Source organism: Ursus arctos, unplaced genomic scaffold (assembly GCF_023065955.2).
Source record: "Ursus arctos isolate Adak ecotype North America unplaced genomic scaffold, UrsArc2.0 scaffold_17, whole genome shotgun sequence".
Lineage (NCBI taxonomy): Eukaryota > Metazoa > Chordata > Mammalia > Carnivora > Ursidae > Ursus > Ursus arctos.
Window position 1 is genome coordinate 54124526 of NW_026622841.1, and position 23577 is coordinate 54148102.

At 41.7% G+C, this 23577-nt stretch overlaps 1 protein-coding gene across 2 annotated transcripts in view; it reads right to left on the reverse strand.

Annotated features, from left to right (window-relative positions):
* The window catches only part of LAMA1 (laminin subunit alpha 1), a 159127-nt gene that overhangs the window by 108320 nt on the left and 27230 nt on the right, over positions 1-23577 (reverse strand). For both annotated transcript variants that reach the window (XM_044383133.3, XM_057313235.1), the window contains exons 2-3: positions 22797-22967; positions 22491-22603 (exon numbers count right to left, since the gene is read on the reverse strand). In XM_044383133.3, coding sequence (XP_044239068.3) covers positions 22491-22603; positions 22797-22967 — 284 coding nt within the window. The remainder of the gene's footprint in view (positions 1-22490; positions 22604-22796; positions 22968-23577) is intronic.

Here is a 23577-nt window from a genome sequence, read left to right on the forward strand (position 1 = left end):
GACCTCATTGCCTTGTCATGATGCTCTGAACACAACCTAACTTAAAAATGCAGTTCCCATGAACTGAATATAAAACTTCAAATGTTTTTCTGAATTGGGAAAAACATAGTAGAAATACTATGTTTCTCATTTCAGTAATTCAGCCTTAGCAAACGTTCACTTTTCTGTTAGTAAATCTAGATTAGGTTTAGGGTTGCAAACAACAACAATACAAGAAAATGCCTTTTCCCGTGTGAACTGCTATTTACTCCAGATTTCCTATAACCCAAATTAATAGAGGGGATTTTTTTTAAACCAAAGTCAAATTTTTTTTAAGATTTTTTAAATTTATTTATGTGACAGAGAGACAGCCAGCGAGAGAGGGAACACAAGCAGGGGGAGTGGGAGAGGAAGAAGCTCCCAGCGGAAAAGCCCGATGTGGGACTCGATCCCGAATGCCGGGATCACGCCCTGAGCTGAAGGCAGACGCTTAACGACTGCGCTACCCAGGCACCCCCAATTATTTTATTTTTAAAATACATATGTAGTATATGTATATAGATGTGTGCACACATGTATGTGTTTATTGTATGTCCGCCTGTGTCTGTATACATATGTGTGTGTGTGTTGGGAAGGAAGTTATTATTCACTTATTCTGAGTCTTATTGCTTCTGGGTTTTTTGTTTTTGTTGTCTTTGTTGTTAGCTTCTCCCATCTTAGTCCTCTCCAATTCCAGGGACACAAGAGTACCTTAATGTTAACCCACCATAAGCCAAATAATTTTACATTCACCTACGGAATCATTCTCTGGGAGAGACAACTATATTTCATTATCATAACTCTATTCACCTACAAGAAACAGCCTCCAACCAAACTTAGTCTGCAAGCGATAGAGGTGTGTCTGATATTTGGACAACCCAGATTCATGTGCTATATTCCTTTAAAATGCAACCACTGTTTCTAAAGCACATTAGAAGTAAAACAGTGTCCTCAGGTTTCAGTAATGAGGAAAATGAGCAACCGTGTACCTGCCGACGTAGAACTGAACAGACCATGTTTAAAAATCCAGAACCATTCTTGTCCATTAAAACCACTTTTAAAAATTAAAATAATGCAGGGCACCTGGGTGGCTCAGTCAGTTAAGCGTTTGCCTTTGCCTCGGGTCATGATCCTGGGGAGCTGGGATAGAGCCCTGCATTGGGCTCCCTGCTCAGCTGGGAGTCTGCTTCTCCCTCTGCCTGAGGTTCCCCCTGCTTGTGCTTGCTCTCTGTCAGATAAATAAATAAAACCTTTTCAAAAAATTAAAATAGGGGCGCCTGAGTGGCTCAGTCGTTAAGCGTCTGCCTTCGGCTCAGGGCGTGATCCTGGCGTTCTGGGATCGAGCCCCACATCGGGCTCTTCCGCTGGGAGCCTGCTTCTTCCTCTCCCACTCCCCCTGCTTGTGTTCCCTCTCTCGCTGGCTGTCTTTCTCTCTGTCAAATAAATAAATAAAATCTTTAAAAAAAAACTTAAATAACACAAAGACTATTTTGTCCTGGCATAAACATCTCCAGAAAATTCTCCCATGAACATAGTTACATGAATTTTATTTTTCAGTGTTTATTTTAAAGAACCTTGTCCCCCAATTTTACAATTCATAGATTTCTTAATTTATATGTTTCCCTGATTTACCAAATTTTAATGTTACTGAAATACTGAACACTTGTGAGAAGTACTTGGCAGTTAATCTTACTGTCTCCTCTAGGACTGACCCCGAAGTACACACAGAGTTTGTTATACAGCTTGGTGGTGCGATACTTCCGCCTTTGCAAAGATCCAGGGCTGTCCAGGGGGCATGTTGACAGACTCCAACCTTCATAGTTTTCCACTGGCTTTCATAGCGATGCCCAAACTAACTGAAGAGAGAATATCCTCATCTTTGCTCATTGCTTGTCCAATTGCTTTAGAAATATTTTCATCATAGAAGTAGAATTCCATGATCATGGAACCTTGATCATTCACTGTTGGTGAATATGTTAAACCAGACTCTAAAACATGGAGGTGCCCAGGGGCACCTGGGTGGCTCAGTTGGTTATGCATCTGACTCTCAATTTCAGCTCTGGTCATGATCTCAGGGTCGTGGGATTGAGCCCCACGTGGAGGTCCAAGATCAGCAGGGAGTCTGCTTGAGATTCTCTCTCTCTCCCTCTACCCCTCCACCCACTTGTGTGCTCTCTTGCTCTCTCTCTCAAATACATAAATATATCTTTTTAGAAAATGGAGGTGCCCAGTGAGACAGCGCAATGGGGCAGCCCATTAGAGGGGTGGAAGGAAATTCACAAGGACGGCGGAAATGGAATGCATGCACCTTGTTTTCCAGTTTCACATTTGAAATGGAAAGAACTAATAGGATGACTTCATGCATGTTAAGAACTCTATGTATATCATTTCATTTAATCCCAAACAACTCCTTGAGTTCCAAATGATTATTGTGCCCGTTTTATATATTTAGAAGCTGATGTATAGAGAAATTAAGAGACAAACTACTGAGTGGCAGGTCCCAATAAGAGCGCTGGCCCCCAATGTCCACATACACCTAAGGTCGCTGAACTTCCTTTTTGTGACACCAAAATAAAAGACTGCTATGTTCACTTGAACACTGGATTCATATCTAAACAAAAGCAGTGGCCGCTGTTCCAGCCAACTCTGGACTTTCTACGGCGAGAGCCTGTGATGAGCAGAGGGGTGGCAATAGGAGGGTGTGTAAGAAACAAAAAATGAGTAACAGCTAATGCTTATGGAGCACTTACTGTGGCCAGGGACAATGCCAAGTGCTTTATTAGAACTATTAATGCTTCATTAGATTTGTTGGCTTTTCTAATTCTACCACTAAATTCTTCTTATGAAGGTACATACTGTTTTCTCTGCCACTTTACAGATGAGAAAATTGAGCCATGGAAAGGTTATGTAATCCCAGGATCTCACAGGTACTAAAATGCATGCTATAGGGCTTTGAGCCCAGCAGTCTGTCCTCAATCACTATGCCACACTGGTAGAGATGGCAAGGAAAAGGAAGGGCCAAGTTCCAGGCTGGGGCAACTGGTGGGTACTAACCCAGTTTTTCCATTATTGCAATACCATGTTCTTGTATTTTCCTCAAACTGTTGTCAGCTTTCATACTGAGAGTTTAGCCATCTATAAGAAAATAACACCAAATGGAAGGACAACCATAGGGGAGAAACTTCAGGACAATCCCTCAAGGAAGGAAATGTTTAACTCATATCTTGATCAAGACCTTGGGCTGTGAAGCTGGGCATTGTTCTCACAATCTCTCAATAGCCCTCAAGGTCCCCAAATTAAAAGAGACTAAAAAACAAACCAAGAAAGGGACTGGGGGCTGTAAATCTACGAAAGAGGAAGAGGAACATATGAAGCATCTAAACATAGTTTGTCCTTACTTAAGCCACATTGTGGACTGAATTGTGTCTCCCCAAAATTCATATGCCGAAGTCCTAACCCCTTCTACCTCAGAATGTGACTCTATCTGCAGACAGGGTCAAGAGGTAGTTCAAGTTAAATGAGGCCATGCAGGTGAGCCCGAATCTAATATGACCGGGGACTTCAGAAGAAGATTCAGACACGGATGCACACAGACCTAAGGGTGACCATGTGGGGACACAGTGAGAAGTCATCTGCAAGCCAACAAGATAAGTTCCAGAAGAAATCAACACTGCCAACATGTTGACCTTGGACTTCTAGCCTCCAGAACTCTGAGTATATATACATTTCTGTTGTTTAAGCTGCCCAGTCTTCGGTATTTGCTATGGCAGGCCTAGCAAATTAACGCAAGCTGTGATTCACCAACTGTGCATTGATAAGTAGGTCTGAGCACATAACAAAAGAAGTGAGGGACTCTATGTTAGTATATAGAATCTTAAACGTTTGCCCAGATGAAATCCATGATATTTCTGTTGCTCTGTGTGTGTGTGTGTGTGTGTGTGTGTGTGTGCATGGTTGACTGAACCGCCTTTTCTCTCCATGCAAGGTTGGCTGAGCACAAGCTGCTGATGCAGTTTTCACTAGACTCAGAGTCACTGCAGTCTTGCCAGACCTGCAGCTGATACAGCCGTTTCAAAATCCACCTTCATCATGGTTTTCCACCAAGTGGCCTTTGTTAATGATCGCTGGAATGCACATAAACAGTGTCACATAAAAAGGTAGACGTACACCAAACACCACTTTCTACAGAGGAATCCAGACAGGAATTTCCGTGCGGGCTGCTGTCTTAAATACATTATACCCACCTCACGCACAGGCATCTGAAAAATACAGATCATCTAATTCTCCAACAGTGGAGGTTAATTTCCAACGTCCATGGAGATGTCAAGTCTCTGCTCTCTGCAGAAAGCTCAGCTCCTCTCTGCTGGACCTCGGCGTGTCATCTGCAGGGGACCCACACCACATGGGACCCCTTCTGGAAATTCTAGGTACAAGCACTTACGGCCTCTGTGAGTCACTCAACGGTGAACAGAAGAATATTTTCTCTCTTACGTGATGGAAAAGAGCTTTACTCAGACAAAAGAGTTTTAGGTTATGTGTCAAATTACATTTACAAAGAGTTAAGTATATTTGATAAGTAATATTTCTTAATTATCCCCATAAAAGTAGTGAATTTGTGCTTCAAAGCTTTATTTCTTATGACATTATTAGACAATAAAATTCAAAATGATCATTTGAATTAATATTTATTACTCAAGATTATGGAAGTTATTATTTACTAGAAGGCCAATTACTACACAGACACGAGTCACTTCTGATTTTAGAGTATCCATCACTCAAACATGCAGGCAGTTGATACTCTTGTGAGGTAACAAGCCAAGTTTGGGGCATAAGAAGATTCCTTGGCACACAGGAGACATCTGATACACATTTTAGGTAGGCCTCTATTTATATAGACAATGACCGCAAAATGCCATTTCTACCATATTTTAGTTGGCCGTTTTACTGTTGTATCCTCATTTTAGGAACCAGGGATACAAAATTAACAGACAGAAGGAAACAGCTTTGTGAATGAGAAGAGAACTCTGGAATAAAACTAGATTTGTTTTTCTTTAAACTCGGTGCTGTCATTAGAAGTGCAAAATAAACATGTCAAAATCTAATCTCCCCCCCTTCTTTTCTTTTTGTCTTTTTATTGGGGAGAGGAAGAACTGGCTACCAGTAGTGACAATTTAGATCGAGTCAGTTTCTTTCCTTAAATTTTTTAAGATTCACGTCTCAGAAAATCAGGAATGGCCACTTTGGAAGCAAGCTCAGAAACTTCAAGTAGACACTGAGGAGAAGCAAAAGTGTAAAGATGATCACCGATAAAAGGAGGGCACAGCCGCACGAGCCTGGCTTAACAGTAAACAGTCACCCATAACCAGCCATCTGAAGATGGGAAAAGGATATTCAAAACATCTGTCAGAGGCAGTTCTGTTTTTCGTCAACTAGAAAAGCTATTTTAAAAAGGACCCACCAGTAAGCTGTCCCATGGGCCACATGCCACAGTTTCCATTTAAGGATGACTAGCAGTATTTCAAAGGGAAAGTGTCAAACCACTTAAGAAGTCAAAACTGAAAAGGAAGGGGTTGGTTTTCATTCCTGTCCCATGTATGTCTCCACATAACTGTTACCAGAGCTCGATCTCGCGAGCACTCTGGAATGAGTTTGCTGAGTTTTATGGAAGATAAGTTGGAACCACGATGAAAGCACCAGCAGACACGTCACCCAATGCCCTTTGGAGGCATCGCCACCTTTCTTCCCCATCCTGTAAGCGTCACGTGACAGCCCAGCACCCCTAGTATAAGTCCGCTTGTGAACTGTTTTTAGAGACCACTCTCGGATCTAAGAAATACGAAAGGCACCTTTCCTATCCCCTGACGCCTAGCCTCCACCAGTGTTTCACCTACGAATATCTTAGCCTTTGAAATTATATTAGGCATCTCCCCAAAATGCAGCCTTCCCTTTGTCAGGTTGGAGCAGAGGTGACAATAAATAACTTTCCTTTCTTCCCCTACTAACTGTGGAAGTAGACTCAGAAATCTGTCACAGAGACTGAAGAAAGAAGTGAGCAATACTCCAGAAAAAAGGAAAAATGGAAGTCGTGGCTTCGATGAGTGACATACGGCCTCTGTGTCACAGGCTGAGCAGACGTGTGCACACCTGCTCAGTGACCTTGGCCTGTGGGTCAGGAACCTGTGTCCTGACAACAATCTGCTCAGTGAAAGAAGAACAAAGATGTGACTCCAGGGAGCTCAGGGGGTCAGCTCTTCAGCCAGCTAGGAAAATGACTGCTCCTTTCCTGGGGAGGAGGAGGGATGGGCAGAGAAGCAGAGATGTTACTCCTGGAGCTGCACCCCGTAAGGACACATGAGGAAGGGAACAAGGCATGTTCTCTAACAATTTTTCACTTAAGGTTCATTCAGTAAACATTGTTTGAGCATCTGCTTTGTAACAGGGACGGTGGCAGGTGCAACCAATACAGCAGCGAAGTGGAGGACACAGCGTGGGCCGGATGCCCTAATGGAAAAGACAGTGATTGACCAAGTTCCCAGGAAGACTAAAGGTGTCTGGGTGTAGTGGGGGAGGCCAGCCTAGTCTGGAAAAGCTGAGATGGTTGCAGAAGGCTTCTCTGGAAAGAGAAGAGGACTGAGGAGGAGATGTTTAGGTAAAGGGAGAGAAGGCACCGAGGGACGGGGAGCGAAGATCCCGCAAGGCCAGAGCACAGAGCATATAGATATGGCAGGAGGCCAGGCTGGCTTGAGTGTAGACAGTGGGAGGGAGACTGGGCAGGGCGTGGGTCCATGCACCATGTTCAAACTTTTAGATGTTTAGAGGACCTTAAACTAGGGAGCTGTGGGGTCAGTAGGGATGAAAAGATCACGCAATTGGATGTGGGTGCCAGGAAATTGGGAAAGATGGCGATGTTGACATAGTGAAGACCAAGACCTAAGCACAGAAAAGGTCAAGAGGGTCTTAAAGAGTTTTCTAAAAGGTCAACTGTGAGTGAGGAAGAAAACACAAAGTGGCCAAGCAGAGCTCTCAACTTCTCAACTTCTCGACTCAACTTCTTTTTACTTCATCTGCTAGAACTCCTGTTGGCCCATGATACCCCAGCCACTCTAACGATGGTTAGGGGCCTGTAGCTTCATATCCCTTCTTCTCCCCCTTATCTCACTCTATGAAAGTAAAAGGAGCCCCTAATCCTCAAGCTTCAAAAATCCAGCTGGCGATACCATCCAGAAAAGCTGTGCAAACCTGCACTTGACTAACTGCATTAAACATTAACCGATTCGTTATACATTTACAACTTCTAGAAACAATAATTATGTGTTTCTTTCCTTTGGTCACGAAATGTAGCCGAATCATTTATAGTTTTAGCACTAGAGAGATTAGAAAGCATTTTTTATGTGGAAAGTTGGCCTATGTCCTATTTAAAGATTCTCCTTTTTCTTTAGATACAGCTAACTTCATCGAGCATCTATCACTTGTCAGGCATCAAACTGACATTTGTCACATTTAAGTCATCACACTTAAAGCTGTTTTTAAAAAAATAATATCTAAATAAGTGCCTTATGTAGGAAGCCTTTTGCTTACTTAAAAATATGTGGTGGAATGTACAATGGTACAGCCATTATGGAAGACAGTTTGGTGGATCCTCAAAAAATTAATCATAGAATTCCCTTTTGAGCCAGCAACTCCACTTCTGAGTATATGCCCACAAAACTTGAAAGCAGGGACCCAACCAGATACCAGTATATCCATGTCTACAGGATCACTAGTCACAGCACCCAAGAGATGGAAATAACCCAAATATCCATCAATGGATAAATGGGTAAACAAACTTTGGGATATCCTTATAATGGAATATTATTCAGCCTTAAAAAGGAATGAACTTCTAATACATTCTACAACATGGATGGACCTTGCAGACATGATACTAAGTGAAATAAGCCAGACACAAAGGACAAATAACTATTCCACCCACGTGGGTTACCCTAAAGTAGTCAAATTCACAGAGACTGAAATTAGAGGTCTGGTTAACTGGGGCTGGGGAAGGGCTGGAGGAATAGGGAGTTAGGGTACAAAGTTTTTTTTTTTTTAAAGATTTTATTTATTTATTTGACAGAGATAGAGACAGCCAGTGAGAGAGGGAACACAAGCAGGGGGAGTGGGAGAGGAAGAAGCAGGCTTCCAGCAGAGGAGCCCGACATGGGGCTCGATCCAGAATGCCGGGATCACGCCCTGAGCCGAAGGCAGATGCTTAACGACTGAGCCACCCAGGCACCCCTAGTGTACAAAGTTTGACAAAGTTCTAGAGATGAATAGTGGTGATGGTCGTACAACAGTGTGAAGGTACTTAATGCCACTGAACTATACCCTTAAAAAATGGTTAAAATGGCAATCATATGTATATTTTCCTCAAGAAGTAAAAAGATGTGAAAATAGGAAGAGAAAAGTAAATGACATGAAGATTCAACTTTTCGTGGAAGATGGAGATTTCTAAATGGAACGTGAGTGGGAGCGTGATACTTCCAGTCAGGGAACCCTGGAGAAACCACTGAAGCCACGGGGAGGTCAAGCAGACAGCGCAGAGGGCATGTCTGGAATCTTACCTTTCCCACAACCCTATTTCTGTCGTGTTCTCATGAAGCTCCGGTAAGGCGTGATGGTAGTTCACTAAATACAAAACCCGAGCCCCAGACCGTTAGGGTTTGAAAAGGAAAAGGAGGCCGGGTGATACCTTGTCTGGGGATCCACAGTTCAGGTGGGATGCTTTCCTCCCTGGGGCTACTTCCTAAACCTTGTGCTGACCTCTGGGCAGCCGCTGCCTGCCTGGCCCCCTGGGTCATTCCGGTGTAAAGCAAGACATAACCCTCCATGGTGGCCATCTCAACAGAGGCCTACCACATGGTCATCTCTCTAGCTTTCTTGTGCTTCTATCGTACGAAGAACAAAGGAAAATACGCTCTGATAATATGCCATAAGATATTAGAGAAGAAAGAAAATGTTAAATTATAGGACAGACAATTCTCAGTCACCTTCTAAATATGAGGGGGAAAGGTCTCAGAAACTACTGACTCTATAGATCAGTCACTTGATGATTTTCTTTTGAAAATATGATGAATGCCCACATATGATCAAAAGCTGGTCTAGAGGGGGTATGTGGGAACGCTGGGACTTCCCACTCAATTTTTCTGTAAATCTAAAATTTCTCAACAAAATCAAGTCTATTAGTTTTTCAGCAACAAGCAAACACATTATTATCGTAGTTATCAGTTACTCAAAGAAACCTTACACCACCCCCGTTGGCTAATGAGTGGTTTTAAGACTTCACCAAACTTCTCAGGATGTCTTGGTTTGGACAGCTGCGGCTCCCCAGCTAATAATCTGCAGGTTTTAATTTGATCTCACAGCTTTCCCAGCCTTCATTTCCGTACCTTATGGTGCATAAAGGGCAGGCCAGAGCAGGTCAGTGCCCTCCGAGTATCTGCGAAAACATTTCACAGGGCTCCCAGGTCAGAGGAAATGTGCTGGCATAGACTGTCATCCCAGCCACTAGAGAATTCCTACCCTTCTCACTGTGACAGTTTTGTCATCTCACCAAGACTCATACTTACAGAGTGAGACTTCCAAAATCTCCCCACCCAATCCATAAATTTTTAATTTCCTACCAGAATCACTGCACCCAATTAACAAATATTTAATTTCCTACCGTCTAGAGAATTATAAAGCTAAATTTGATGTTTTGCACAATTCAGGCTTAAAATGACATATCCAGAGAATGTTTTCTCTACCTTCCACTGCATTATTCGCAATGAATGTGGATCTGAACCAATATGTTCTTCACTCATCTCACCTTGTAAGCATAGTGTGAAATAATATTTGGGGGAGAACACTTTATAAAATGTTCAATTTTAGAAATGGATGTAAGGTACCCGTATCAGATCTTTAGTGATTTTCCTCAAGTGCAGTAGTTATTCTTGGCACCGCTAAAAATAATGATATTTAGAGTTCATTTTTTTCTCTTGTGTTACAATATGAAAATTCTGTCCTGCTTCTCGCACTGATATCCAAATATCCAAAAATGTCACCACCACGTTACAAACAATTTGACTGCTCCCGTAGAGATTAATAATCATGACATAATTTATCCACGTGAAGATTATAGACAAGAACAAATCAACATTGCTTAGGCATCTGAAGTCAGCCCAGCAGTGACGTGAGTCACTCAGTATCTGTTACAGCTGAATAAGCGCATGAACAAATGAATAAATAACTAAATAAACAAGAGATGCTCTGCTGTTCAATTAGCAGAGAACAAAAATTGAAAGGAAATGTCCATCTCTGTGCTCCTGAGGGGTTCTGAGACACACACTTCCATTCGCTGTCAGTGAGTCTATAAAGGGAACAATATTTTTGAAAAAATAAGGCAGTACAGATCACATTTGAAAGATGGTTAGGCTCTTTGACCCAAGAATCCCAATTCCTGGAATCGACATGAAAAAATAATCAGCACTGCAGTCACAAAAATATTTAAATATTTGCTGCAGCCTGATTTTATAAAATTGGAAATGCCTCACATGTCCAACAATGGGAACAGGTTGAATAAATTCTCATGTCCCCAGATGGTGACCTACTATTCTGCCATTAGAGATATAAAGATATAAAAGAGTGGTTCTAAAATATTGGACAGCAGGCAGCACAGGACGGTGATTCTGGGGAGAAGAGCTTTTTGCTTTGAGACACTTTCTGGACAGTGGTTTGTCAATGTCTGATAAAGTTAAATATTGACATATCCTTTGGCTATGCAATTCCAACCCTAGAGAAATAAAAACATATGTCCAAAAAAAGGTTTTTGTAAGAATGTTCATGGCAGCTTTATTTACAACAGTCAAAAATGATAGCAATTAGTCAATAAATAAGTTCTTGGATCTAATGCATAACACAGTGACTATAGTCCACAATATTGTATAATAAATTTCCAAGCTGCTAAGAGACTAGATCTTAATTGTTGTCAACACAAAAAAGATGTGATAATTACATGACATGATAGAAATGTTAGCCGAAGCTACTATAGTAATCATATTACAATACATAAATGTCTCAAACCAACAAGTCATGCATCTCAAACTTACACAATGTTATCTGTCATCACATCTCAAGAAATTAAATAAAATCGTCCTTCCTTGAGAAAAAAAATAAATAACCCAAACACCGTAACAAGAGGATGGAGAAATGAATGTCGGTACATTCATGAAATAAAATACCCAGAAATTAACAAACAAGACCCTAATACAAGCAACAGTGGATGAATCTCACAGCTACAAGGCTCAAAGAAGCCAGACACAAAACGACACACCGTTTACTCCCATTTCTATATTATATAACAGGCCAAGCTAATTTCACGTGAGAAACATTCAGAACAGTGGTTCCTCGGGTGGCGGGAGGGGGAGGGGCAGGAGGAGCGCTGGCCAGGAAAGGCACAGAGGGAGATTCCCTATCTGGTCTGTACCTCCATAAGGCTGTGGCTTACACATGTGTCTATATTTGTCAAAACCCACCCAACTATACCCTTAAGATGGGTGTATTTCACGATGTGTAAACTGTATCTCAATCAACAGGAAAAATGAAAGAAGACATTTATTATAGGACTGGAAGCACTCTTTTAGCTCCATAAACATGCCATTCCCTAGCTGCCCTGCTATGTACCTTTCCTCATTGCCTGCCCCCTCTCTTCACTCCCTACCTTTGGGTTGCCTCCCTGATTTCCCTAAACTGCCCTTCCTATGTGTTCTCCAAGCATCCTTAACCCCTGCACGACTTACACCACTGGACCAAAGAGGTCTGCTTACTTGCCTGTTTCCCCCACTAGATCTGAAGGCCTGAGGGCCAGGCTCAGCCTTACATAACAATTGGAGCGGCCGTGATAATAAGCAACATATATAAGGAAGCTCCTGGTTGTTGCACACTTCCCTGGGCTAAGGGCTTTCCCCCATGTCGTCATTGTCTTGTTCATTCAAGGAATCCTGAGACCCTGGTAGCCAAAAAGCAGAGAGCATGAATTATTAAATATATGCAGTGTTCTCAGATATGATGGAATAGATCAAAAGGTAATTCCTGGCAATTAGAATCACAAATGGTTGTGGGTTTTTTTTTTTTTTTTAATTTTTTCTCTTATGGGGCTCCTGGGTAGCTCAGTTAGTTGACCGTCTGACTCTTGATCTCAGCTCAGGTCTTATCTCAGGGTTGTGAGTTCAAGCCACACATTGGGCTTCACGATGGGTGTGGAGCCTACTTAAAAAATTTTTTTAAATAAAACTTTCTTTCTTCTGTTTTTCCTGTATTTAAAAAATCTCTGCTTTTATATAAAAATAAAAGACATTTCTGCATAGAGAAAAGGTCAATTGAAGACCTTAAGCTACTTTGCTTTTTTATTATTTGTTACAACTTTCTAGAGGTAAAGATGTTGCAATTTGATCAGACTGTTAAGCAAAAAGCAAAAAAAAAAAAAAAAAAAGCTACAGTGGATTCCAACTGCACTATAGTTTTCAAAGAAATATTTCTTCAGGAATTAAAACATCTTTTTTTAGCTTCAATATAACAGGAAGAAATGATGATTTCAGAACAGACCTTCCTTTCTTTCCATACATACACACGACAACTTTATTTTGAAGCCAAAACAGTTGGGGACAAGAAAAGTATGTTTTGACAGGGTCTTGAGACTGTCTTTGCTGATTTCCCAGAATCCTTCCCAAGGCCCAGTCTGAGTAAGACATATACTGTCATGGTAAGGACAGTACCCTGCCACTCAAAACAGAAAAAGGGGAGGGGGTTGAAAACGGAACTGTGCTAACTGGAAAAATGTTTATGCTTGACTGTTTGGCAAACTATTGGTGGTAAGCTTTATCACTTAAAGCTTAAAAGTAAGTCTTGTCAAGAAACAAAACTCCACGTAGTTCTTAAAGCCTGGACTCAGCTATTCGAATTTACTCAGCTCACTGGTCACGAACATTGGACGATTTAAGGTACGATATTTGTATCCCCATTTGGTCCTCTAGCTCTTTAGAATTCCTAAAGATAAAGGTGTGGCACCTCAGGATAAGCTGTGGGAGGCTGGTAGAAGGCCCTCAGAGAGAGCCATTTTCAGAAGGATGAGACAGTGATGGTTTTACAACCGGTATCCAATTGTTCAGCCCTCCCCCACCGACAGGCTGTAGTTGTTTCCCATTTCCTCTACTGGCATCTCTGCTGACCTCAGTGACTTGGACCCACAGTGCACAGGGAAGTGATGCTGCATGACTCTGGAGGCCAGGTCTACACGGGGACACAACTTCTGCCACTTTCTCTGGAATACCTGTGTTGGAGCTGTGAATTGTCATATAGGCACTCTGCCTTAAGGCCCCCATGCTGTGAGGAAGCCCACACAAGCCCAGGTGGAAAGACCACCCAGAGAAGTCTTGGCAGCGCATGAAGGAAGAGACTGACCAGCCCTCCCTGGCTGCCCCAGCACCCCCTCAAGCTGCCCCAGCACGCTCCTCCTAGCTGCCTCAGTACCCCCTCCCCAGCAGTCCTGGCCCCCTTCCCCAGCTGCCCAGCACCCTCCCTAGCTGCCCAGACTTCCTTCCCCAGCTGCCCCACCTCCAACCCCCATGGACTGAAACCTTAGGCATACACCCCACTCAATCAAGCCCCTCCTGAAATTTCGGCCCACTAAACCGGGATAGGTATAAAATGAATGCTATTGTTTGAAGTCATAGAGGTTTGCTGCGATTTCTTACACGATACATATGCAGTAGATAACCGGAGTAGTTGTGTGTGAAACAACAGCATGAGATAAAAGTGTGAAAACAGGGGCGCCTGGGTGGCACAGCGGTTAAGCGTCTGCCTTCGGCTCAGGGCGTGATCCCGGCGTTATGGGATCAAGCCCCACATCAGGCTCCTCTGCTATGAGCCTGCTTCTTCCTCTCCCACTCTCCCTGCTTGTGTTCCCTCTCTCACTGGCTGTCTCTATCTCTGTCAAATAAATAAATAAAATCTTTAAAAAAAAAAGTGTGAAAACAAAAGAAAGACATATCTATGAGAATAGCAGCTTTGCAGAGAACAGGACGAGAAAGATAAAAATGTCTGAAGGACAAGAATTTAGTGTGGCTTACTTTCAAATCACAATGAAGAGCTTAAGATTTCTTCCAATCTATTCTTATTGCCAAACAAATTCAAAAAAACTAAATATCTGAAATTCATTGAGACCAGTATAAAGTAACAGAAAATTGAAACCGAATGAATCATTTTGAATACTTTCAAGGATATGGTAACAGTAATTCCTACCACAGTTTCCAAGAAGGGTCTCTGCCTGACCTCGTTTAATGAATAGCCAAGACTCACTTGTAATGAGAAGCTCCAATGTACATGCAGCTCTCGTTTTAAAAATCTTCCAAGATTTTCCGTCTTAGACTTTGAAATCTGTCTGTTCTTTTCTTACTTACCCAGTCAAGTGCTTAGCAAACACTTTCTATTTGGATGACACAGTAATAAACCTCAATCTAGTTCTGGTCCATTTTTCAGAAATTTTAGGGGGAAAAAAACAGACATTCAAATTAATGAGGTTTTAGAAAACCCAGTAAACAAGCAGCTATTGTCTCAAGGTTTGAATAAAACAAAGGCCCTTCTGTGATTATGTTCCCTCAACAAAGTGCTACTTCCTAATTAAACCTACACAGAAAATCAAGCACTGTTTCAAAAGGCAGCTTTATTTTCAGTGCCATAGGAAACATTTCCTTTTTTTATGAAACATATTTTATCTTCTAAAGGAATGTTACCAATTTTTACTCACAAACCTGACCACCCCCAGTGAAACTGCCCAGGTTTCAACATTTCCAAAGGAGAATACAAAACATGGATTCATTTTCCTGCTTCTTGGCCAAAAAGCACATAGTAGGTAGCACCCAAATCTATTAGTCAACCCAGGGAAAGGACCCGGCGAGGAATAGCAACGTGAGCAAAGAGAACGGGGCGGGTTGGGGGGGGGGGTGGTTAGGCAGAATGTGCACTATCCCAAATTAGGAGGAAATTGTAAGAGATCCGGCCAGTCTCCCCATAACGCGGAGGAAAACAGCAATAGCAGACCAGGAACAAGAGAGGTGAGAAGATGCCGCAGAGTACGGAAGGAACCCGAAGTCCCGGTTTCTAATCCCAGCTCCAGCGCATAGAGCCACATGACCCTGGGCAACCCACTCAGCTGCCCTGTGCTGCAATGTGCTTGCCTCTAAAGAAAGCATCTGTATTCCAGGATTGTTGGGGAGAGCAGATAAAATCATATGGATGAGGGAAAAAATGCTGTCTATAAGTCTATAAGCTATACTTATGTACTTAGGTATATGTCTGTGTATATAGATATAGATACAGATATATAGACTTCTATATGTGTTCATTGTATATGAATATACAATATGTAGATTGTATGTTCACATACATAGATTCCATACCTACTGTATATAATTCTACAACACTATCTTACTAAATTCTATATTATTTTAAATTCTATAACATCAAATTCTATATATTACATGCATACATTATATATAACGTATATATAATATATATACATTATATATAACACATAATTATATATACATACTATATATAATCTGTATACTGCATAGTTGACCTTTGAGTAACATGGGTTTGACCTGCATGTCCACTTATACGTGGATTTTTTGTGATACAGTACACGCTGTAAATGTATTTTCTCTTCCTTATCATTTTCTTAGTAACATTTTCTTTTTCTCTAGCTTATGTGATTGTAAGAATACAGTATATAATACATATAACATTAAAATATGTGCCAATTGACTATCTTATCGATAAGGCTTCCAGTCAATAGCAGGTTGTTGGTTGAGTTTTGGGGGGGGTCAAAAATTATACACAGATTTTCAACTGCGTAGGTGATCAGTACCCCTAAGCCCCATGTTGTGCGAAGGTCAACTGTATAAGTCCTATACATACACATTATATATACATGTTCATACATGAAGTATATGTATAGATCCCTATACACATACAGGCAATAAATGTTCCTTTTTAATGTGAAAATCAAAATAAAACTAACGACAAACTCACAGTATGAACCTTGAAACTGATACGCATTCACTGCATTACTTCATTGACATACATATGACGTTAATCCCTTTTTATTGCAAGCTCCGGTTATTAGCTGTAACAGAAAACAACTATGATGTCAGGCATGAATGATGCAAGTGAGGGGTAAGCCACGTAGAAGAATATTATTACAGCTTTAAAAATTATATGAGTTTTAGTTACGTTTGGAAATGCTCATGCTACGAAGTTAAATAAAATATCGGGACACTACAATATACATCAAAAATCTCAGCTGAAGGGGTGGGATTTCCCAGTGAGGCAGACAGAGCCCCGGCTCTTGAACCTCAGGGAGTCCTACCCTTGAGTGAGTTACCTGAACTCCCTGAGTCTCAGTTTTGTCATTTGTCAAAAGGAGATAATAATAGGACCAAACTCATAGCGTGAGTATGAGGATTTGACGATGTAACACCCGTAATAAATATGTAATACATGATAGCATTCTTGCAGCATTATTAAATATACAGAAATGCATGCAAAAGTGTAAAAGCAATATGCTGATGTTATTCATGGCTGCTTTGGAGTGAAGGGATTGTAAGTGCTGCCGCCTCTTTACCCTTACCCGAACCTTCTAATTTTTCTACCATGAGTCCATGTTGCTTTCCTAGCCAGGAAAAAAAAATAGAATTATGGACTTATGAGTTTATTTTTCAACATCTACTTAATTGCATCCCTTGACCTAATCCTACTGGCTAACTCCAATTAGATTATATCAAGGTCTTGGTTAACGTTACCCTCGGTGATATCTAAAGATCTTTGGGACTTCAAAGTCATTCGTGGACTATAAATGTGACAGAAGAAGAGGGAGTTCACGTTTATTTAGCATGTGGAATTTGTCAGGTGCTTGACTAGGAGCAATCCTTCATTCTTCATGCCATGGCCTTCCACTTCATAAATTATGAAAGCATATGGCCCAACTACACACATCAAAAAGTAACAATAAATACATCCATAAATAAACAGAACTGCCCCCCTTTTCCTCCACCACTGTCCTTCTTAAAGTCACAGCACCAAGGGGTCACCCTAGAGGGTCTCTCGGCCCAGATCTAAGGCCATACCTAGTTTGTCGATGTTATCAGAAGGCAGAACATGATTTCACCTTGAAAATTCTAAGTTTTGCATCTTCATTCCAAAGTTGTTCTAAAAACTTAATATAAGCGTATTTAGGATCTGGCCAACCATGGTATAGCGCAATTCTGTTCCAGGATTTCAGGCCAGTCTCTGTGTTTACAGGGTCGCACTGACAACGGGATCACCTACCGAGAAGACAGTTTTGTGCCTTGTGGGGCAACTGCAAATCCACCTTTCTATAGTGGGCTTTGTGGGGCTTTGAGTGGAGGCACTAGCAGGAGGCTGAAAGGCTGGAGGAGGGAGGCAGGGAGATGAGGCAGCCTCCTCCAAGCTTCTGGGTGCAAATAACCCAGTACGTCCCGAGGTTCCCCCGCAGCCATCAGCAACCCTGAGTTCCCTTGGTACTCTCTTCCCGGTTCTCCACCACCGTTTAACCTGTGCCTCGTGCTGACCCATTCCTCTAAATAACTGGTGTGGCTTCTGTCTTCCTGAGTGGATGGACCCAGGCTGATACAAATCAGTATGTACGTCACAGTAGCCGACTTTTAAAAATTGCGGTGAAATGTACGGAAACATCCAAAATGACCATCGTCGTCATTCTAAGTGCAGTCCAGTGGCATTAAGTGCGTTCGCACTGTTGTGCAAGCATCACCACCATGTGCCTCGAGAACTTTTTCATCTTCCCAACCTGAAGTTCTGCACCCATTGAGCACGAACTCTTTGTTCCCTCCTCCCCTCAGCCCTGGCAACCAGCGTTCTACTTTCTGTCTCTTTAGACAGGACTATTCTAGGTACGTCGTGTAAGCGGAATCATACAGTATTTGTCCTGTGTTGGGTTTATTTCACGTAGCATGTTTTCAAGGTCCATCCGTGTTGTTGCGGCTGTCAGAATTTGCTTTCCTTTGAAGGCAGGAGTATCTTCCATTCTATTATGTACCATCCTTGTTTATCCATTCACTACTGGCAGACACTGGGGTTGCTTCCATGTGTTGGCTACTGTGAATAATGCCGCTCCGAACACGGGTGTGCAGCGATCTCCTTGCATTCCTTTGGAGGGTGGGTATATATCTAGACGTGGAATCGCCGGATCACGTGGAAAAGAACTTCTTGAGGAACCACCATCCTGTCTCCCACAGCACTGTGCCATTTTACATTCCCACCAGCGAGGCGCAATGATTTCAATTTCTCCACACCCTTACCAACCTTTGTTATTTCCTGCTCTTGTTTAGTAATAGTCATGTTAATGGGTGTGAAGTGGTATTTCCCTGTGGTTTTGATTTTTAAATTTCTCTAATAACTGAAGATTCTGCCTCTGCCTCGTGTCTTAACTTTGAAAGTCCTGTGCCTCACACTGGAAATCCTTAGGTTTCCCTATTGAGAAACTATCCTAAGGAGTATATTTTCATATAATTAGCAGGGCCTAAAAGAATGGTGACCATCATTAAAGTCACGATCCAGCAAATGTGCATGCTATCCCTCATTCAAAATGATTTCTTTACAATTTTAAGTTGTCACAAAAGACCCCTGACTCACTTCCGGGGTGTAGTGCCAGGGAGCAAGCTCCTAACTCACTTGACAGTGAGTAGTTTGTTGTGTAGACTACCCACATAATGTGCTAGCCTTACATGTGTTAGGATGACTCTTCAGTTTTATTTTTCTTAAAACGAAAGTACCACTCTCATTTAATTCCCATGCATTGTTTTTTACGGTAAGATACTGCTAAATATCTAACAGCATAAATTCAACAATTCTGTGACTCAATGCCAGATGAATAGCAGGCATTATTTTAAAGAAGTAAAAAATAAATCTAATCATTCCTCTGGTAATGTGTTACTAAAGCAAACACTGAGTAGTTAAATCCTTTTGCAAACTAGACAACATTTATGGACTTTCTGATAACACCACTTTTTCTCATATCTTTCATGTAACCAAACATGATACATGGAGGTTACAAATGATAAAGGGGCACCTGGGTGGTGCAGTCGTTAAGCGTCTGCCTTCGGCTCAGGGCGTGATCCCGCCATTATGGGATCGAGCCCCACATCAGGCTCCTCCGCTATGAGCCTGCTTCTTCCTCTCCCACTCCCCCTGCTTGTGTTCCCTCTCTCGCTGGCTGTCTCTCTCTCTGGCAAATAAAGAAATAAAATATTTTAAAAAAATGATATAATTTCAGCAGGGTCATCAGCTAGAGAATCAAGAATGGGATAGAAGTCTTTAGTATTTGCCAACACAGAATGAAGCTGATAATTTGGTCATAAAATCTCAGAGAGCTGACATGTTTATTAAGTTACTTGACCACATTTCTAATATGATGCTGCTATGACTCCTGACGATATTAAGGTCTGTCTACAATTGTACTTTCGAAATCTATACTATAGAATTTACATTTTTACGGAAGTGAAACAAAGCAGTTGAAAGGCTTGTTTGCTGATTATCATCTTTTAACCAGGCTGTGAACAAAAAAGCGGAGGGGAATGTGGGAACAAAGCCTGGATTCACAGTGTAATTATTTAGTCAGAGCCTCAACTCTGCCGAGGCCTGGGTGTGCAAGAACGAACACGGCAAGCCCCAGTGAATGTTAACAGGCCAGGAAGTCAAAGACAAGAAGAGGAGGAAGAGGCAGAATACAGCTGGGGGTCCCTGCCCTCATGGAGTGTATTATCTAGAAATTAACAAGTAGCTGGATAATGGCTGGCTTGACAGGGAAACACACAGATTCTGACAAGGGAAAAGAGTCATCAGCAGGCGTAGCCATGCTCTAGATCTGAGTGTCAATAAGACCCAGGAAACAAGGGTGAAATGCGGGGGGAAAGGCGAGATAACTTTACAAGGGAGAGACTGACCATCAATACCTAATGCATTAGCCTCCTTACTAGCGGGACAACCAGCCTTGGGAGCAACAGAAGGAGCCAGGACCACAGATCATGTGTTTGGGTCATAATTATTTAACTGGAATTGAATGAAGTCTTTAGAGCTGAGTTTAGGTTATAGGAAATAGAGAGCATAAAAGAACATGTTAACAAGACCACAGTGAAACAATCCAACAAATCTAGATTATGGGATAGTCTATAAGACAACTGGCCTAGTCTATTTAAAAAGTCAATATCCTTAAAAAAAGAAAAAAAATAGAGAGCAATTTAAAGATTTAAGAAGTCTAACAATCAGGTTTTTATGGATCCTGGTTTAAAAAAGAAAAAAAGCTACAGAAGACATCGGTGGATAAATTGGGAAAATTCGATACAGATGGTGAAATAATATTAGGAAATATTAGGAAAGTGCTATTAATTTTGTTGGGGCTGCTGATGGCGTGGTGCCTATTCAGGACAGATCTTTTTATTTTTTGAAGATACAAAAAATACTGCATTGGTACAATATCACAATGACGGCCATTCACCTGGAAACTCTTTGGGAAGACAAAACCAACGTTGCAAAATGCTTAACAATCTCTTAATCTAGGGGGTGGGTTATGTATGCCCACTGGAATATGCTTTCTACATATTAAAAAATGTCCATAATAGAAAGGCTCAATAAATAAACAAATCTGCGAGATTTGCTCGGATACAAGCATAATGTATTTTTTTTTTTAACTGAAAGCATGACAAAAATTTTACACCGTATAAAAAGTAAAGACATTTTGGAGTACCAATTAGTTTATGTAATCTTAATTTGGAAGCTGATCTAAAAATGCTAAAAATTACCAAAAGGTCTATAGCTATGCATACATGCCTATTTTTGAAATATGCCTTCAAGACCTAAAACTGATGTGCCCCTGGAATTTCTCAAACTGGCTCAACTCAACCTAAAGCAAAAGAGTTCCCTTCAGAAGTCAAACTTGACACACTGCGAGATAAATGATAGCTCAACATGAATCTGAAATCTACATGGAAACTGTCCGCTAGTAGTTTGGCTCTAAACTCCTATCATATCACATTCCTGATGGTGAAATGGCTATATTTTTTTCCTTAAAAAAACAGAAATAGAAATAGAGAAAGTGATGGATAAAACCAAAATCTTCTGCAGACACTTTCTCACCATTGGAATAAAAACAAAGGACAGGCTAAAAGGGGGGTTCTTTTCTCTTTTTCTTTAGGGAAATTTAAAAATATGAAGACATGACCTATTGCGTCAAGACATATGGCTGAAAACGATTGAAAGTGTTATTTTACTTAAATAAATACTATGAACCTTAAGGTGGGAAAAAAGTCTCCTGAACTTCACGTTTTGCTTCCTGGTTTACTGTCATTATTAGAGATCAGAAGTTCCTGGTATGTGAATGTGCACAGTATTGCTTTGTTTTCTACTTAAAACCCTGCACGTTTTTAAAACTATCACTTATTCAAAGAATTTTAATTATTCCCTATTAAATTTCCACAATTCCTATTTCAATCCTACAGGGCAGATTTCAACTATTTGTCTTTTTCAGCTTATATTTAGCATGATATTGATGAGTTCTAATGTAAGAGAAATTGAATGGAATAAATAAGAATGTCATGCAATGGCTTTTCTGGAGAACTCAAATGAGAAATGTTGACAATAGCTCCAAAATACCTGCCACCTCTCTTTTCGTTCTATCCACTCAGATTTCTTTCCTTTTCCTTCCCTTTCCCAGAAATATTGGCACCAGTGGGACCCAGATTGTATTTCTCTCCATTCTCCTATGTGGTTTGGAAGCAAAGCAAGAGGACACAGGTGTGGCCGCGGCCAATTATACCCTGCCTTTGCCCGCTCATACTGAAGGCTTGCTCACAGAAGTACTGGACCACTCCAGCTTCCTCTCAGCCTCATAGACGCCATGACAGGGCGGAAGCATGGCCAATAGGCTTAACGCTATCCCTCTGTTTCCTAGCCGTATTACCTACATACAACCCTCCTGTAATAACTTTGTACAATGATAACAGAAAGACAATAACCTCAAAAGGAACTGCGTGTGTGGTCCCCAACCCCCAGGGTGTCTGATGACATGTGACACACAGCCTGACAGAGAATCCTGAAGAGCTGAGCATGCCCTGCTGACACAGCTTCCCAGAACATCAAACCACATGCAAACAATGTCACTCATCTCTTCACAGATACCTGGGAATGATAAATGTGACAAGAAACGGTACCATGGACTACTTCCCTGCATCGCTTGAATTCACCTGGTGGGAAAACAGTCTGACCAGAATGGAAACATGTTCAGAAACAAGCCAGACTCTCCTGAAGGTCATCAGAAGAGTACAACTCAGCAACCCAGAGACATTCTTCAGTGGTTCCGCCTGACTTACCTGTCTTAGGTCCAGAGTGATTGTGACCCAGTGATATTCTCTCCCGTTTTGAATACTGGGACTTTGCCACCAGTTATTGGTCCCATCGATTGCATTTGATATTGGATGGCGTTCTGTGAAAAGAAAACACACATGGGTTCCTCTCAGCTCTTGCTTTCAAGTTTTTGACTTCCCAGCTGCAAGGCTAGTGGCAATAAGGAGCAGGGAAGGTGAACACAATGTTCGGGACTCCTAATAGAAGGCTTCAGTCATCATTTCAAGATGTATCAATTCCCAAGGGTCCTTCTGAATAGGAGTGACACTTGCCTTTGGGGTTGGCGCTGTTGGCATCACAGATCCGGCACTGGGCGTTGCGCACGGGGCGACCGGGCACGTGCTCCACGAGCTTGCAAGACATCTCGGGCCCTTGCTCACCACAGGTCGCATTGGTGCTGATGTGAGCGTTGCTGGCAAGATTGAGAATGGCAGGAAACAGCCCTGAAAGTCAGGATTCACCAAATCAGGTCAGTGACTTGAAATCAAAAGAATGAGATTACTTCATCTCACTTTGCTGGTGAATCAAAAATATTTTTAAGTCTAAGCGCTAAGTGAAGGAAGCCTTACACAGAAGCAGCACATAACAGTGGTTTCATTTCTACGAAAACTCTAGGACAAGCAAAACTCATCTACCAGGAAACACACAGAGCAAGAGTTGCAGGGGGTGGGGATTGCCTGTGAGGGGATACGAGGGGACTTTTTGGGGTGATGTTACATTCTATATCTCTCTCTTTTTTTTTAAAGATTTTATTTATTTATTCGACAGAGATAGAGACAGCCAGCGAGAGAGGGAACACAAGCAGGGGGAGTGGGAGAGGAAGAAGCAGGCTCATAGCGGAGGAGCCCGATGTGGGGCTCGATCCCATAACGGCGGGATCACGCCCTGAGCCGAAGGCAGACGCTTAACCACTGTGCTACCCAGGCACCCCACATTCTATATCTTGATGAAGGTTTGGATCACACAGACATAGGCTGTTATGAAAAATCATAGAAGGCGCAAATCTACAGTTTGAATAGATTTGAGTACTTCACTGTATGTGCATTCTACCTT